This window comes from Eulemur rufifrons, chromosome 7, assembly GCF_041146395.1.
Source record: "Eulemur rufifrons isolate Redbay chromosome 7, OSU_ERuf_1, whole genome shotgun sequence".
Classification (NCBI taxonomy): Eukaryota; Metazoa; Chordata; class Mammalia; order Primates; family Lemuridae; genus Eulemur; species Eulemur rufifrons.
The window spans coordinates 116,195,949-116,214,332 of NC_090989.1; the positions used below are offsets into that span (position 1 = coordinate 116,195,949).

The 18,384-nt window shown below is 47.4% G+C and overlaps 1 protein-coding gene across 1 annotated transcript in view; it reads right to left on the reverse strand.

The window, feature by feature from the left end:
- The window catches only part of CLSTN2 (calsyntenin 2), a 359,457-nt gene that overhangs the window by 665 nt on the left and 340,408 nt on the right, over positions 1–18,384 (reverse strand). The window contains exons 10-16 of the mRNA XM_069472011.1: positions 17,059–17,225; positions 9,011–9,159; positions 6,859–7,076; positions 3,352–3,522; positions 2,655–2,800; positions 2,405–2,528; positions 1,465–1,649 (exon numbers count right to left, since the gene is read on the reverse strand). Of these exons, the coding sequence (XP_069328112.1) occupies positions 1,465–1,649; positions 2,405–2,528; positions 2,655–2,800; positions 3,352–3,522; positions 6,859–7,076; positions 9,011–9,159; positions 17,059–17,225 (1,160 nt within the window). The remainder of the gene's footprint in view (positions 1–1,464; positions 1,650–2,404; positions 2,529–2,654; positions 2,801–3,351; positions 3,523–6,858; positions 7,077–9,010; positions 9,160–17,058; positions 17,226–18,384) is intronic.

The following is an 18,384-nucleotide window of genomic DNA, read 5'->3' on the forward strand; positions in this document are numbered from 1 at the left end:
CTAAGCTAAGACTCAGATGTGCTGCCTTTCAAAAATATTCCTTTTGAAACGATGAAGTTCATGGCCCTCCCTCTCCAAGCCCCCCCCCGTCACTGGCTGACTTGTGTCCTCAACTGTGCCCTACCCTTTCTGGTCCCATTCACCCTCCCTCCAGCTTTTTGGTGATTTTAGCAAAATCTTAATTCTGGATTTATATTTTGAGTTGATGAACCAGGCCATAGCAGGTGTGTTTCTTTGTTTGGCTGCATCCCCTCTGTAGAATATCTTCTCTTCTACCTTTGCCTCTCCCAAATCCTACCCAATCTTCAAGGCCTTCCTCAGACCAGCCTCCTCTAAGGAATCTTCCCTGAACATTCCCACCCCACAGGCTCTTCCTACTCAAGATTTCCTGACACTTGACATCACCAGGTCAGCCCTTGTTAGGCACACTTTTGCCTGGTCCTCAGACTGCTCCAGGTAGAGTGGTCTTGTTTTCCATACTCAAGGCTCAGCTCTTGGGGGCTGAAAATTCTGGAGTCCCCAGAGTGGTGAGTTCAGTGTTGTACCTACAGCACATGCTCAGAGAAACTGAGCCGTGTCAGCACATGGGCTTTGCCATTGGAGTGTAAGACTAGCTGAGGGGGAGCTGGGTACCAAGCTGGGATGATCATCCTGGTTATTTCCCGGTGATTTTTCCTGCTCTTCCCCTGCTTTCCTAAGCCTGCGTCTACCACCACCCAGTGCCCATGGGCACAGGGCATGGTGTAGAGGCTGCCCTTGCTAGGCACATGTCCAGAGCAGGGGCCTTGGACACTAATGGATGGATTCTGGGGGATAGCTGGATAGGTATGAACTTTAAGACAACCTTACATTTGAATACTGGCTGTGTGAGTTTGCGCACTTTACTGCTCCTCTCTCAGCAGGTTCCCATCTTGGTAAATGAGGATGATGGCTCCTACTTCACAGGTTGTTGGAAGATTGAATGAGGTGATATATACAGAGCACCCTGTACAGTGTCTGCCATAATGGGGGCTTGATAAACAGCGGGTGTTGCTGCTGTATTTTTGCTTTAATCTATTCTGAGCTTTAAAGTAAACTCTTCAGGTAGTATGGGGCAAAGCCATCTAATTTGCACTGTTAATTAATCAAAAATTCAATACTGAGTGTTAGTCAGCTCTGAGCTAAATACTGTGGGGGAGACAAGGGATAGACACCATATGGCTGCTTGCTTTAAGAAAGTTCTGGTTCTGTTTGTAGGGTGAGAGCAATTAATACATTTTAAATCAGAGAGTGCAGTTGTGGGAAAGTATGGTTGCGTTGAGAGGGTCGGAGGAGCTGGGAGGTGAGAAGAATCAGTGGGGCTGGACTGTTGGGGCAGGGCTTCCAGGAGGAAGGGCCCTCAGCCAGCTTTAGGCACAGGAACAGTTGAGCTGGGTGGGAAAAGAAGTACCCCACCCAGAGCTCCCCACACTGCGTGAGGATCACCTCCATGGGGTTGACTGTGATGGTCAACGCAGAGTCGTCCCAATCCATTTCGGCCTCCTTGGCAGCCTCAGCCTCCTGGATGAAGTGCTGGTGGGCAATCCGGACCCGGTACACGCCCATGGCCACGACGAACACAAGCATGCACACAGAGATGATGATGACCACCGTGGCGATGCTCGGGACCACTGGAACGAGGAAGGAACCCACATGCTGTGGTGAACAAAGGTCTAGCTATTCTTGTGATGGAATGTAGACGAAATGTCCATGCATAGGGTAGAATCTGCCCTACCACTTCTCAGCTGCAGAACTCTGAGAGTCAATACCTTACCCTGGGCTTTAATTTCACCAGCTTTATAATTGACTTAATAATCTCTATCCTATGGGTAATTGTGAGTAAATGAAATAATCTACATGAGTTTCCACATAGGCACAGAGTAGGTGCTCAATAAATGCAAGTTCTCTGGCTTTTCCCTTCAAATTATAAGGAAGCACCCACTGAGAGCCAGGCACTGTGGAGTTTAGTAGGAACAGACACAAGTGCCCACCAGATGGTAACACGATATGGCAAGTGCTCAGACAGGAGTATGGGCAGAGGACTTTGCAATACTGTGCATGTGTGTATGTGTGAGTGTATGTAAGGCGTTCATGGAAAGCTTCATATAGGACCTGACTTTGACTTGGGCCTGAAATGACTAGCAAAATTTTCTCCCCGCCCTTTGTGCCAACCTCTGCTATTATGTGTTGTGGGTATCTTCTTGTTTACTTGACTGGCTGTATATTGAAGCTGTGAGTGCCTCAGAGGCAGGGCCCACATCTTCTCTATTGCTGGGTTCCCTCCTTCAGTTCTGGGCATGTATGGCTGTGGCAACCTGTCTGTTTCCTGGGTGGTCTGAGTCACAGTGACTGATGTCCTACGGTCCCCTCCTCTCAGATGGCCTACCTGAACGGCGCTGGATGCTACTCCGGGCCTCAGGATGATGGACGGACTGGAGGAAGGGAGGCTGCACAATAAGGTGGTTGACATGTTCCTTGTCTGAGACTCTGACTTCATGGAGGACGCTGACCTGGGAAGAGCAGGGAGTGTTGCTGACCAGGAGTGGCAGGTGGGCCAGCTGCAGCAGTTCTCCTGAATAAATGAGGGAATGAAAGGGTGAGCCTGGGCTTCCCCAACAATGGCAGGACCCACTCACCTCCACGTTGAACTCATTGCTAGTGTAGCGCCCGTTGAGTTCTGAGCACTTGATCCGGAACCTCCGGGCCTCCAGGGAAGCCGGACGCCAGTTGCGATAGCGGATGTGATGCAGCACCTGCTCATAGCGGCTCATGGAGCCCACACCTGTGCCAAGAGAGCACACTCATCAGCAGAAGGCAGAAGAGGAGAAGAAAGAGAAGACAGGGGAGACAGGCTGGGGCTGATAGGGCTTGTGGGTCTCCTAAATTTGTCAAGGGTAAAAGCTTGAGATGTTTTGGGCAGACAAAGTGTAGAAGCAGAAGTTCTAAGCAGCCAATTACATTGATCCACAGGCTTTCCAGAAAGACTGGGCTCTGACTAGAATGATTGGCCTCCATCTGCCAAACATTGCTGTAACATTTGCTGAGATCAAATGTTATAAAAGAAGGCATCCACCTGCTTTCTACAGATTTCCCCAGGAGTGGGGATGTGGGACAGGTCCCCAAGATGCTGGAGTAACTCACCAAAGGAGGGTTTAGAAATCTGTACTCTGAGGTCAAGGATCTCTACCCAACCCCTGGGACTTCATAACACACCTCCAGAGGCGCCATTACACCCATGGCTCCTGGGTGTGTTATGTCCCAGTCCATGACTCCCTGGACTAGGACGTTCTGAGAGGACACCACTGGGGCAGAGGGGCCTGAGCATGGCCTTACCGTAGATGGAGTAGCCTGCAGTAGAATTGGTGGCATCCAGGTGTCGTTGGTGGAGCTCACTGTGGTTGAGCTCTAAGCACTCCTGCCTTGGGTCTAGGTCTCCTCCAAGTACCAAAATGTCACAGAAATCTAAGTTGTGAAGCATTTCTTCTAAGACTGCTGATTTGGGGGCTGTGGGAAGACAGATGCATGGGAAACACAGGCATGAGGAACAGCTCAGACAATCGCCCTTGCTCACCATCTTCCTCTTCTGTTATTACCCCAGGTTAAGCTTGGGTCAGGAGAAAAGGCTGTGCAATCTCAAAGACCATGTCTACTACTCAGATGTCCAGGCAGCCCTGAAATTGGATGGCATGAATCAGTGGGAAGAGCATGGATACTATAGTCAAAATGCAAATTCGAATACCAGCTCTGCTACTGAGAAGCTGTATGGTGTTAGGAGAACTACCTACCACTCAGTTTCCTCATCTGTAAAAAGGACAAGGGTCTCGAGAGGATTAAACACACTGTAGTGCTCAATAAGCAACAGCTCTCATTTTGGGAAGAGACGAGTGGCTCTCCATCATGATCCTGACTTTCACCATGGGGCCATAGTGTGTCTATCTGTCTCCCTCACTGGACTCTGAGGTTCCCAAGAGCAGAAGCACTGTCTTTTTATGACTGAATCCTTAATGTCTAATACAGGTGCTGGCATGGAGCAGTTATCACTACACACTGTTCAAATGCAGCTGGGTCATTAATTAATTAATAACCAATGAAGTCAACATAACCAACAATTAATAATTGGAAAATTAATTAACACAACTAATTAATTAAAGTGCTTCCAGGTGAGGACATTAGCAAGTTGGTCAGTCAAGTTAACTTTGCCTGATTTTATGACTCCAAATTTCCCAAAGAAATGTCTGAGTAATTGAAGGCTGGGCAGAGTTTGGCAGGCCTAAATTAAAATCCTATCTTAATATAAAGGTGATTGGTATTTATGGAGTGTGTGCTATGTGCCAGGTACTGTCCAAATGTCATCCTAATGGACAGACATTTAAGGGGGTGCTGTTATTACCCCCATCTCACCGATGGGGAAATGGAGGGTGAAAGGGGTAGGGTGAATTGCCCAAGGTGACAGAGTAAGGGGAGGAGCCAGGGTAGAAACCATGTCTTTCTGGTCTCATAGTTTAGAAACACCTAACTTCCAGGCTAGTGGTCTTCAAATGTTGTTGCTCTTGAACCCCTTTATTAAAAAATTTGTGAACAGAGATCATTAAAATAAGTATATTTACTTATTTGTAATGTGCACTAAATGTATTTTGTGCATTATAAAACATTTATTAAAATAGAATTAAAAAAAGGATTCATTAAAGATGAGAGAGTTATTTTAAATAATTATTTTTGTTTAATTTTTAGTGATACTAAAATATTTTCTGCTCTCATTAGATACATATTATTATAGATACTTTTTTATGCTTAATTTTTAAATGCTTATCAACCACAATGGTTTCATGTATTATCAGCAAAAGCTAAAAGCACAACGACATACACTTGGGACAAGGTAGATCATCAACAATGGTGTGTACCTCTGTTTCAGACGGCCTTCTCACAGTTTCTGGGGCCTTTTTGCCAGCTTCTTGTCAGGTGGGCCCTGTCATCCTGTTCCTACCTCCCCATGTGGCTGAGTGAGAGCTGCCACTTTCCCCCTCTCACGGAAGGTGCCATCTCCCATCTGCAGTTCCCTCGCTTCCCGCTGTGCTGAAGGGACTGTGCTGGGTTCAGGGACCCAGAGGCAAATCAGCCATGGTTGAGCCCCTGGGGATCTCTTGGTCTGGTTTAATAAACAGATAATCACTACTGAGAGCCAAAAAGTGTATGCTTGGGGGACGCCCCAGCAGCTGGCAGCGTCAGGGTGGGGGTGGGGGAGACTTCTGGGGGGGTGTCAAAGGTAGAGATGTTTGCCAGCAATCAAAGGGTTGGGGAGGGAAGGGGCCTTCTAGCCAGAAAGCAGAGCAAAGGTGTGAACAAATACCATGTGTGAATGAGAGGGGGTGTGTGTGTGTGTGTGTGTGTGTGTGTCGGGGAGATCCCCATCTTTGGGGCTGAGACAGCACAAAGAGTGAGTCAACAGGGGCAGAAGATGATGCTAGAGCTGGTCGCTGAGGCCTGGTGGCAAATGCCATTACCCTGCTTGTTTAAGAGACTCATAATAATGATTATTCTAATAACAATAAAAGTAAAAATTTAAAACTACTAATAATAGCCATAGGGCATTTGGCTATGTGCTCTGCATGCACCTCTCATAAACAGAAGGTGAAATGTGTTCCCAGATAATTGCTTTCCCTGCATTGCCTGTACGCTGGTGTCAGACCCAGCAAATCGGGATGCTCTTGGTTACGGCCTGCAACCACTGAGGTCAGAGGCCCTTCTTTTTTCTGTCTGATTTTAGCCACAAATGAGGACAGGGGAAAAGGGAAGATCACACAATCTAATGCACCTTGGTCTGTAACTAGGAAACCACCCTGCCTGGACAGGTGGTAAAACACCATCTATTTTTATGAGCTAAGAAGGGCTGTCTCTTGAGCACCCCATACACTAGGGATCAGGGCGGTTTAAGGCAGTGGGTAATTAGGATTATTATAGAAGCAGCTCTTCAGGGACTGAGGCCCAGTGACACCAGCACATCATTAGCAGAGGCTTTTGGAGGGGCGGGGGAGAGTTGAAAGCTTTCTCTTGGATAAGGAAGTAAAGGAAAGTTCTCAAAGGCATATTTTCCCTAAAGACCTGGGCCCCTCTGAGTAACAAAAAGGTTTTTCTCCTTTGCTCTCTCCCTCCTTTCCCCGTTTCCTTCCTTCCCTTCCCCTCTCCCCAGCATATACTATAGCTTTCAGTGCAACTAAGTGTGTCTTCCTGGCAGATAATTCAAATTACTCTACTTTCACTGAGGAACCTTCTCAATAATGGAACTGTTGGAAATAACTAGAAAGTGTCCTGAAAACTTACAGTAATATTGCTAAGTGAGACCTAATGTTTAATATTATAAGAAGATACAGCTGTATTTTTTCTTTTTGCATCTTTAGCTTTTCTTGGTTAGCAGAATATACATGCTCACTATAGTACATTTCTGCAGTTGTAGAAAAGAAAAGGGAAGCAGAAACGACTCGGCTCTCACCACGCTTCTCAGAGAACAGCACTGTTAGCCTTAGGTGTGTGTTCTTGGCATTTTTCTACATATTTTTTTGAGATCATTCCATGTGTAGATACTATGTAATTTTGCATCTCGCTTGTTTTCACTTATCATTTAGCACAAACGCCTTCCTCCCAACCTCCCACCACTTGTAAGTTGCTAAACCATTAATTCCCCTCCTGTTGTTCACTTGGGTTGTTTCTGCCTTTGTTTGTTGTTTGTTTTATTATTGTGCATTACCCTGCCATGGTGAACAATGCTGCTGTCCTGAAGGATGATTTTACGTGGCTGTAAAAAATTAAGGCCCACCTTCCCCACAACCCCAAATGCACCTGTACCTGTGGTTTTCACGTCCCCAGGGGCCTCAGCTTTGGCGACGGTGCTCACGATCTTGATGTCGGGGAAGAGGACCACTCCTCTGGCACTTTCAAACTGGGCGGCAGGTCTCCAGAAGCTGCCCGTGCCCCGGAGGGCGATCCGGGGCTCGATGGCCTGCAGGACCATCACATAGGCGTCTATGTCAGGGATGCTGATGCACACGTCTTCCCCAAAGCACCTGGGAACACAGCTTCAGTCATGGCACTGATGAGCAAACGATTAAACCATCCATCACAGTCACGGACAAGGAGTTGCTACCTCTAGTCCTTGACACGACATTCTGACCACCTAAGAGTCTCTGAGGATGTCAACAGACATTCAAATTTAAAGCCACATTATAATTGAAACTACTAGTGATCTAGGGACCTAAAAGATTGGCTCCTGGGAGAAATGGGAATTTTCTATATGAGCAACAAGTAATCATTAAATCTTTCATCATCTTTTAACAAAGTAATCAATGGCAACCTTAATTAAATAGCAACTGCTTGTTATGTGCATTGGTATTTGGTAAGCAAATTATTGTCTGACTGGTTGGTTACAGTCATCTTCCTAATTGAAACCCCAGGGCTAAACTCTCCTGCCTCAGCGTCTATGTTATGTCTCTACGAGGACATCACAGAAGTGCACCTTTTCTAGGTGTGGGAGCAGAGTGCTATCGTAATCACCCTGCTTTTTCCTAATACAATGTTTCAAAAATATCTGGGAGGCAGAAATGGTGCGAAAATAGGAACAAGGCCTGAGAAGTTAGACAGACAAGAATCCATGGCCTGGCTCTGCCATGCTTGGGCTGGGTGACTGTGGACAAGGCACTTGACTCCCGTGAACCTCAGTTTCTTCAGCTATACAACAGGATGACAACGACTGCCCCACAGCAATAAGGTTTGAATGCAGACAATGTATAGAAAAGAAGCTGACCATTATGGTTGCAGCTCAGTAAATGTTGGTTGATCTGACCCTTTCCTCAGACCTCACTGGGGACATGTGTGTCACTGGCTCTCTGCTGGTCATCTAAGCCAAAAATGTAGGCTAAATTGGGGGAGGGGTCCTGGGGCCAGATACATGCTCTGGGGATGCTGGGTGGGCTCCAGGTGGTGGCAGCAGTCACCTTGCACGCCTTGGGAAAGTTCCCGGGGGAGAGGTAGTCTGGGTGGATCCCGTGCAGAGCACTCCAGCCTCTTCTGCGGGGTGGGTGAGATGGGGGAGCTGTGCTGGGCTCCTGCTCCAAGTTTCTCCTGCCTCTGCCGTGCCAACCCCAGGGCACTCTCCTCCCCTCACTAGTTTACAGAAGCCTGGTCTGGAGCTGGACACTGTCCCATCTGGTCCCTCATCTTCACTCTAATGTGGTGCTAAATTGGGGTGCCTGCTCCCATCCCCAGGCCTCCAGGGGTGGGAGTAGCCCCTCCATTGCTCTGGGACTATTGAACGTAACTGCCACCTGTGGGCTTTATCCCGCACCTGGCCCAGGCCACAGCAGACCCATCTTCCCCACCCTTGTTCCTCTCTTTCTCAATCCTCCTGGCTCGAGGTGCCACATGGCTCCACTTCCACATCCCTTCTGGAGTCCCCTCCTAGTCACAGTCTCAGGTAGCAGCTGTGGCTGAGAAGTGATTCCATAGGCCAGTAAGTGTGTTATCCAAAAGCTTTAGTAATAATCTCATCTCGTTAATTTAACTCTGATCCCTGGGGACAAGAACCATGCCCTGTCTTTCTCTGGCATATTTACAATACTCAGGAACTCTACTGTGCTGGGTTGGTTAACTTAATTCAATTTAATAAACATTTGTCAAGCACCTACTATGTGCCAGGTGCTAAGCCCTTAAATCAGACCACTTCAAACCCAGCTCTCTGAGAATTTATAGGAAGAAGCACCTTCTAGGCATTAGATCAGATACAGAATAACATAGAGAAAAGTGGATTTGAGGTGCCAAAATGACAGAACATTTTCCTTTAAAAATAAGCAAAAGAAGAACACAGATCATTGAGGCACCCTCACAGGGACAGCAGAGAAGGGGAGGACAGCTGAGGAATGACAAATCCGGTTTGCAAGGGCACATGCCCAAGGGACCAACCCTGCTGCCTCAGGTGGGCCCCAGGCCACCCTCGTCCACTCACTGGACTTTGGAAGAGACTTTGAGGCGCCGCACACCCGCCGTTGGGAACTGCCTGGAGTTGATGTAGGAGACCTTCTGGAGGGCATGGTTAATGTTCCCAACATCGTCACCTTCCATCACCAGTGTGGACTGCGAGGGGTTGAAGTGATACTGGAAGACACAAGTGGGTATCACGGAAGAGAATGACGAGTGATGCACACAGTCCTGTGGAAGTCCCCCATCTCCATGAAAGGGCCACTAAGGCCACCACAGGCACAGCCAGAGCATCTGCAGGTGAAGTAGTTGTGTGCACAAATGATTATTTCTAACTTCTCACGCGATTCCTGCTACTCTCTGGTGGGCTTTGGGACCCTCCCCTGTGAGGTTTCTCCAGGGATTGTTCCTGTAATATCAGCCTAAGCCACAGGATGGAATTCTGAAAACCAAGTGATGGTCCTCTTGCAGCCCACCAAGGGGTGACTTATTCTCTGTGTTCCCTGGTGGTCCAGCAACTTCTAGCCCTTTGACTACTCAGGCCCTCACCTGACATCCCAGAACTTGGCCTTGGCTCCTTTTGCTGCCCCTGTCTTTGGCCTTAAACTGCTCCCCAAACTCATCCTGCACTCCATTTCCTGGCCCTTGCCCCATCTTCTTAGTTTCCAACCTTAAAGCTTATTTTCCAGTTACTGGCTTTCTCTGTCTCCCACATCTGATTCTTTGTCTTGCTTTCCTAGTGCTAAAGTCTGGTTGTCCATGAGTTCTACTCACCTGCTGGGTATACATGTGCCAGTGGCCCTGAGCTTATCTGTCCATTCTACCCTGAGTCCGTGCTATCTCATACTGGTGAAGGCCATGTGCCTACAATGCTCCCCACTGAGTCACCCAGGTCCTCAAGCTAGATTCAGCCTCTTGTTCCTCCCTGTGTTCCCCCACCAGTTATTCTTCTCTGACTGCAATAGGGAGAACCGCCTTTGCTCTCCTCTGAGTTACTGACCTTGACACACTTCTGAGCAAGAATTATCAGAAACTGCTATAAATAACATGTCACGAACATATCTGTGGATTCAGATTATGTGTTGAATGTTCATGGCACAGGAAGGGAGACATAGATATATTTTTTAGTAGCTACCTGACTTAACAATTATTTACTTTTCTGATTAGTATGTTCCCATGTTCAGATGTGTATATGTGCTAAGTGAAAAGTGTCCATCTTTTCCTATCTCCTATCCACCCAGTTTCCACAATCCCATGACACAAGTAATCACTATTATATTAAGTTCTCAGTGGCAAGTTGCATTGTTTTCATAATTAGTTTCCTCCCCCCTCCCATGGGAGGCTTATACATGCCAGCCCTGTTGTTAACAAGCTTGGTCATGTGATTTATGGTACACTTTCCTTCAGGATATACATTTTTGCCCTGTTGCACACGGTGGTGGTCATGTAACTTGCTTGGGCAATGAAATGTGGGCAGGAATATTATTTGGTTCACACCCATATGGAAGATTTAACAACCATTTCATGGTTTGCCATGTTCCTTTCTCTCTGCCATGAAACTGGCAAAATTCTTTTAGGGGCTAGTCCATCAGCCTGGGTTTCACAGTGAGGGTGATATGAATCGGAGCTTCAGCCAATCTGTAACGGATGTAAAACCTGAGCAATAAATAAAATTTGTTGTATAAGCCACTGAGATGTTAAATCATTTGTTATTGTAGCATAACCTAGCCTATCCTGACAGTTATACTTAAGCATTCTTATAAAGACATAATCAGTGAATACAGATTTCCATTTTTCTCCTTTCTTATACCAAAGGTATCTTGTTACATAATGTACCATACTTTACTTTTTTTACTTAGCTTATATTTTGGAGATCTCTCTGTATCAGTACATGACAAGCTTCCTCATTCTTTAATAGATGTGAAGTATTCCATTATATAGATAAACTGTAATTTTTTAACTGGTCTCCCAATATGGACAGTTAGGTTATTTCTGATCTTTTGCTGACAATGCCAGAGTAAACAATCTTGCGTGCATAACATTTCATAAGTGTGTGAATGTACCTGAAGGATAAATCCCCGCAAGGAAAATTGTTAGGTCAAAGAGCATATGCACTTTTAACTTTGATAAATGTTGCCAAATTATCCGTTTCTAGGGATTATATCAGGATACACTCCTGACAACAGTGTATAAGAATGCCTCTTTTCTTAATACCTCAATAACTCAGTATTCTGCCAGACTTTGGGATTTTTGCCAATCTGACAGATAATAAATGCCATCTTCATGTAGCTTTAATTTGCAGTTTTCTTACCAGGAAGGAGGCTGAGTGTATCTTTTCTCAGGTTTAAGGAAAAATCTATCTATGTTAACTTTTCTCTGATAGGACTTGAATGTCTTTATAAGGGTGGTCTGTTCTGTGTCTGTGCCCCAGCAGGAAGTGGATGTCTCATGAGCACTATTGAAGACACTGAATCACATAAGTCCCTTGCATGGTGTCCCTTAGCTAACCGATAGCTCAATCTTTGTCTCCTTTGACTATCATGTGAGCATTTTATTGTTACCTATTCCTCAATGCCTCCTGGTTTCTCTCATTTTGGTCCCCACTGGACTTTGGTGTCTTTCTCCTATAGCACTTATAAAATGGTAGCACCAATATTACAGTTCAGCGCTCAGGAGCACACTGAGCACAGGGACTCTGACTGTTGTCCCCGACTCCCAGAACCCAGCCCTTGTAGGCAAAGGCCCCTGCTAGGAGAGTGAGCCAGTTGTGCCCTGGCCTACATTTACTCAGTCCTGTCACTTCTCAAAGTAACTCTTGTTTTTCTGTCCCTTGCCTTTTCAGTCGACTTCTATGGGGCCATTCATAATCAGTACTCACCAAACTCCACTCTCCTTTCCTTCCTGGATACCTTGGAGGCTACACTTCCCAGAGGCCTTGTGCCCCAAGTGGGCAGGGCCATGTGACCACCTCTGGCCAATGAGACGTGGCAGGAAGTGATGCATGGCACTTCCTGGCTGAAGGGAGAGCTGCCCTGTGGGAGGCTGCAGCCTCTTTCTCCCTCTACTTTAGTGACCTGCAGCAGCGTTCTGGGCACAAACCCCACTCCAAGGCCCTGACTGAGTGTAAGAGAAAAATAAACTTTTAAGTGTTAAGCCATCGAGATTTGGAGTCATTTGTTACTATAATAGCTTGGTCCATTAGGAAGAATTCGGCACTCCCCAGACCAGATTGTCACTGCACCAAGGTGATGTGGCATCTTTGAAAGGCTGTGGGCTTTGTGGACTATCATGGTCCAGTTCCAATACAAACAGCCAAGCAAACTACGGACAATAGTATGCTACAATTATCTACTTTCCCTTTCTGGACTTGATTTCCTCATTTAAATAATAAGGAAATTAATATCCACCTGTCTGGGGCTTAATTGACACAGTATATATAAAGTTTCTGACACTTACAAGGTGCTCAATATATGACAGCTTTGATGATAATTCTCTCTATGGCAATAGGTCTGCACGGAGCCTTTGTGTGGTGCCCCTGCCTCCACCATTCTCTCCCTGTGACCCAACTCCTCTCCGTCCAAGCCCTGAGAGCAGGGTCTCTGAGCAGCCATGTCTGGCCACAGGCCCCACACCCTGGTGCTAGACCCTGGAGCGCCCAGGCTATGCGTGGCTGACGCTGCGGTCACTATCTGGGTTGGGGTGTGCCTTGTGGGGAATGCCTCGCCAGCTTAGGGTGCTCAGCTCTGGAACTGCCCCATGCTAGTGAGTCCTGGTTAGTTCTGAGGGGTTCCACAAGTCATCTGCTTCAGACTTGAGAAAATTCAAGGCCATTCTTCTAAAAACAGCACTTATGTTGCAAAATGTTTTTCTGCCCCTCTTTATCGAACCCCCTGCCCCACACCATCCCTCCTATAGCAGAGTCTTATGGTGCTATTGCTGTCTGTCTGTGTCCTCCAGCAGATGGGAACACCCCGAGGGCAGGTCTACTGACTTGTCCTCAGTGTCACCTCAGGGGCTAGCACATGGAAAGCATGAGACAGACGAAAAGGCCTGCAAAGGCAGCTGATCTCTGAGCCTCACATGAGGGCCGAATGGGAGAATCAAGAGGTTCTTCTAGAGGGACGGATAGGCAGCATCCCACGGCAAGCAGCAGAGGGCACAGTCCCACTGCAGCCACCCGGAGAGAGGACGGGGCAGGGAATGTGCTGGATCTCCAGTTTACCCTGGTCTGGCTGGCACAGAGCATGAAGGCGGGGACTGGCCTAGCCATCAACGTTGTTCTTGCAGGATTAATAAAAACCTCCAAAGTAGGTTTTTGGGTTTTCTTTTTATCTGCAGCATTCTCAGCTCTGTGAATGGGTCTCTGGTTATGCAGGAGACATATTTGTACTGGCATCTCCACAGGGGCAGGAGATGGTGGCATGGTGGGGCCCCGGCAAAGGGTGACAGTGCTCACTCTCCCTTGGGAATCTGTGCTGTGAGCCAAGAAGGTGCTAGACAGATGGCCCTTGCCGAATGGTCTTCTCTCCTAGAGGCTTGACTTGTGTCTCCAGCCCCCTAGCAGGCTGGACCATCAGTGAAGTCCCTGCTCAAATCCCTGGCCTGTTCTTTGGAGGCAGGTTGGCTATGGCTCTCCAGGCACCTTTCCATCCCCTCAGACACCTACCAGTCTCTCTGGCCTGGGCCAGATGAAGATTTGCCACTTTAGAGGCTCCTTAGTTACAAAAGGAATAGTGATTTGTTGAGAGTCTGCTAGGTTTGCTAGGGGGATACATATAATATTCAATTCCTATATCACTACAAGACAAATAATACAAAGTCCATTTTATACATGAGATGTTGGAGCTTAAAGGATTAAAATGTCTTGCCCAAGGTCACCTCACTTGTAAATGTTGTTATTTTGATTTGAACCTAGGAGTGCCTTGTTCCAAAGTTCCTGCTCTTTCCTGCTCTTCCACCAGATGGAGAAGACAAATGGGCAGGGATTGTGCTGTGAAAATTAGAACAGGAAATTCTTCAGGAATGTGGCTACTGCACAGTGTCTTTTATGGATATAAGACAGAAGCCACTGCAACCACTTAAAGACTCTAGGCACTGGAGAAATATTCAAAAATATGCATGCTCCAGAGGAAAACAAGTAAAGCAAGGAACCATGCTGGGCCTGTGAGCAAAAGGAGAATTTCCTTAATTGCAGGAGGGCCTCCTTCTCTTGGCTAGCCAGAGATGTGGGAGGAGGCCAGCAACCGGCAAAGGAAATAATCATCATTATTCAGAAATGATATAAGGGACAAATGGAGGGAGGGAAGGAAGGAAGTTGGCTTAGTTTTTTTTTTGCCTCCAAGACAATGATCAGGTAAGTTTAAATAGTTTTCAAGAATATCTTATAATCTGAGTTGCTGGTGTGGAGGAAAGAGCACGGACTTAATTTGAACAAGTCCCCAAGCCCCAGTCCCCTTATTTTTGAAATGGGGTCATATCATTTAATTTGTTGTGAGGAGCAGGGATAATGAACATAAAATAGACCCCAGTGGGTGCTCTGTAAATTGTGTCTCACTAACGTCTCCCATGGTGCTCCAGTTCTCACCACCCCACCCTAGAGATGGAAAAGGGGCACTTGCAGTGACTTGGTTACGAAGAGGAAATACCTCAGAAAGTCACATGAGACTCAGCCCCCACGGTTTTGTGTGCCACTTATTTTAGCACCTCCTCCTTTCACAGGCTATGACTATGTAGAAATTGCTATGGTTCTTAATTTATAATTGTAAAAATGTGTGGCTTTTAAGTCCAGCATCTTTGGTTTTTCACTCTGTAGTGCCTGGAACCCTGAAACTGTGGCCTCCCAGGATGATTCAGAGCAGAAAAGATTCACTCAGAGGCAGGGAGTAAACTTAGAATCAGAAAAATAGGGGAGGGTAGAAGGATGAATTTTTGTATCACTGGGTTGACAAAACCCTAAGGAAACAACAAACAGTAGGTCAAGGCTGGCCTTTCCAATAAGAGGCTATCTCCTGAGCTTCCTCCCACGACAGGTGATTAGCTATGGTGAGCATCTGTGTGTGTATGTGTGTGTGTGTGTGTGTGTGTGTGTGTATCTAATCCATGTCAAACAATGTCTGGAACATCAGTCTTGCCTTGCCCTGACTTTTATATTCCTCCCTCCCTCTCTCTCTGACCCACTCTCCTGAGTGAGCATCCCAAACCCCACGTCTGCCAAGCTCATGCTCCCTTGCCTTCAATGACTTTCCTTTGTGGACAGAAAAAAAAATATGTAAACACCCAAATGTGGCTGACAGGTCTCCTGATGTGGCCTCTGCCTACCTCTCTGGTCATGTGTTCCACCCTTTTCCTCCTGAAACTCGGCACTCATAACACAGGCTAAGTTCTAGTGCACACTGTGCAGCTCCTCAGTCCTCCTCATCATGCTCACTCGTGGATCTGCCTGGAATGACTGCCTGCTTTCCTACTAGCCCTCTACTGCTGCCTTTTTCCTGGTGAATTCCTACCTATCTTAAAACTTGCTGTTTGGGCTTTACCTCCTCCAAGGAGCCTTCCCTGACTGCCATTCCCCCAGGTTCCAGCGCTGAAGTGGAACTGCCTGGGTACAGTTTCTGACGGCTTATCACCGACTCTGGAATTTTAGGCAAGTTTTCTTTCCCTTTTGGTCTTCAACTTATATGCAAAATGGCAATATTCATGGTACCTTTGTCATGGGGGTGTTCTGGGGATTAATGCGGAGAAAGCATTTAGAACGAACAGTGCCTGGCACTTGGGAGACCCTGAGTAAATGTTAGTGTTCATAATCCTTGTAGCAGTCATCAACTGGAATGCAAATGTCCACTTGGGCCACTGAGTTCCTTGAAGACCGTAAGCTCAGAACATTCCTTTTTGTATCCGAGGACCCCGCCCAGAAGAGAATAGTTGGGTGTCCTCAGAATGCTTACGGAAATGACTTTGATTTAAAGGACATCATGATGTGCTTAGAACACCAGCCCCTCTGAGGCCACCGTGTGTCAGAGCCCTGCCAGCAGTAGGCCACTGACAGGGGGATTTCTGCTGGGTGGGTGACTCCGTGTCCAGAAGAGGCAGGCCCAGGGCAGGGAGGGCGCGGCTCCCTGGGAGGAACTGGGTCGGGGTGGGAGGTAAGCTGGGAAACCTCTGCTTTAGTCTCATTCCGGGGGAAATGGCCAAGCAGGGAAACTCTCACAGCTGCGAGGTCTGGCAGAGTACCAGGAGGCAGAGGGTGGGACTTCCTGACTTCCAGAGAGCAGGCCGAGGGGCTTCCTTCTCGCACGGGGTCCATTATGATTGCATGGGGGCTGTGACAATCTTGACTGTGCTCTCCATTTAGGTCCCCCTGCCAGTGCTGGCGCACGCTCCTGAGGTCCAGGTGAGGCTGGAAAGTCAGCTGGTTGTCAGGGAGGTGCTTGCTGAGGCCATAGTCAGTCACCTCCTTCCCTGCCCCCTTCAGGGGGGCTTTTCTCAGAATGTACCTTTGATGCTCTTGGATCACTTCAACATTTTTATTTTGTACAAACAATAAAAATCATGAATCTGTTCATATTTCTTTTGACTGCCACAGATTGTTCGGAGCCTAATCGGTGTCTCAGTGTAACAATGTAGGACACAGTGACCTCCGTGTCTGCTTTCTAATTCCACCTTACCCAGTTTCCACCTTCCCTTCTAATTTGTATTTTACAGGGTCCTAACTTTTATTTATATTTTATGCTTTTGAAATGCATCCTTGCATGCTTCAGTTCCTTTAGGCAAATAAATAACAAAGCAACCAACCAACCCACAAACAAATTAAATATAACAGCTTCCTCCAGACAGACCTTGCACACAGGCCTACTTTGTGTGGTGGACCGATTACACACAGCGCCTGATCTAGGAGGTTCGGGAGCCGGCAGCAGAAGCCCACGGTGGCAGTCACAGTCACTAATCTCCCCTCATGGCAGCACCTTTGCCATTTCTGGGCAACATTAGAGGAAACTCTATTTCCTGATGCGTGCTGGCCTGGGGCAACCTCAGCCTCATAAATCAATGTCTTATCGGGGGTAATACCAGCTACTTCCTTACCTTTATTCCTTGGCCAAGGCTTTCCAAGGAATTAATATCCAGCCCTTCCTTGCAGGCCTGCAGGCAGGATATCACCTTCTGGCTTTCCATTTTTCCAGGGCGGATGGTGAGACTGGCCAGGCTACCATGGAAGAACTGAGCAAATCGAGGTTTGGTGACTTCTCCTCCTGAAAGAGAAAGCAGCACAGTCATTTGCCCTGTGGAGCCTGGGTAGGAAACACCACCTCAAGGCACCGTCTGGCCATGGAGCCAAAGACACCTTGACTGGGTGTCCCCTGATCCTGAGCTTTTCCTTCTGGCCGATGAGTACAGGAGGCAGAACCCCAACAAGGGGATGTTATATGCTGCTACCACCCTGGAACTGCCTGGATGCACCAGATTGAGGAATCCTAGCATTTCTGAATTTTAAAAGTTACTTTCAGGGGCATGCGTCTTAGGAAACAGGAGAGGTCTGCAGAGTAAACACAGGAGGGAGAAGGAAGCTGTCATTGATTAAAGTTCTGCTGTGTGCTAGTCTCTCTGCCAGGGACTTCATTTGAACGAGCCTACACGGAAGGTATTGCTTCCAACCCACAGGTGAAGAGCCCCAAGACTCAGAATGGTTAAGGTACTTGCCCCAGGACACTTAGCTAAACACCGAAGCTGGTGCTCTCACTCTGGTCTGACTCCAGAGCTGGCATTTGCTTCCCTGCATTCCACTGAGAGCTTGGCATGTAATCGAGGAATCCTAGAAACACTACATTTACGGGCTCTGGCTTTCTCTCAATGTGTTGATTTCACACCTGCTCAAATTCAAAGCCTTTGGCATATAAAGACTTTCCTGATTCTGTTTCTATCTTTGACTTTCCTCTCATCACCTGCTTTCCGTTTTCTACCGTTCTCTCTACTGGCTGTGCTGAGTCCCACGGGAGAGTGGGTCCACTCGTACCCATGTGCAAGTGTCAAAGTGCTCATGTTGCAAAGCCACCCTGAAAGCCACTCCGTCCCCTTTGTCCCTCATTTTCCAAATCAGGCCTTCTCTGAGGTCTGTCTGAAGCCTCACCTCCTCCAGAGGCCTTCCCCACTGACTTCCCTGAGCACAGGCCCCTTCCATCTCTGAGCAACCTGGATCGAGTACTACTGTTTGTGCAGAGAGGAAGCAGAATGCTTGAGAAAGGTGGACCTGGATGGAACTCCAGTTTTTCTAGTTCCCAAGGTTTCACAAGCTCTCTGGGCCTCTGTTTGCTCATAGGACACACTTCTGGGCTTTGCCTCCAGGTCCTCCTGGGCTCTCCCCGCAGCTCCTGCGGCTTCCCCAGTGCCTGGCTGCCATTGTGCATGGCCAGC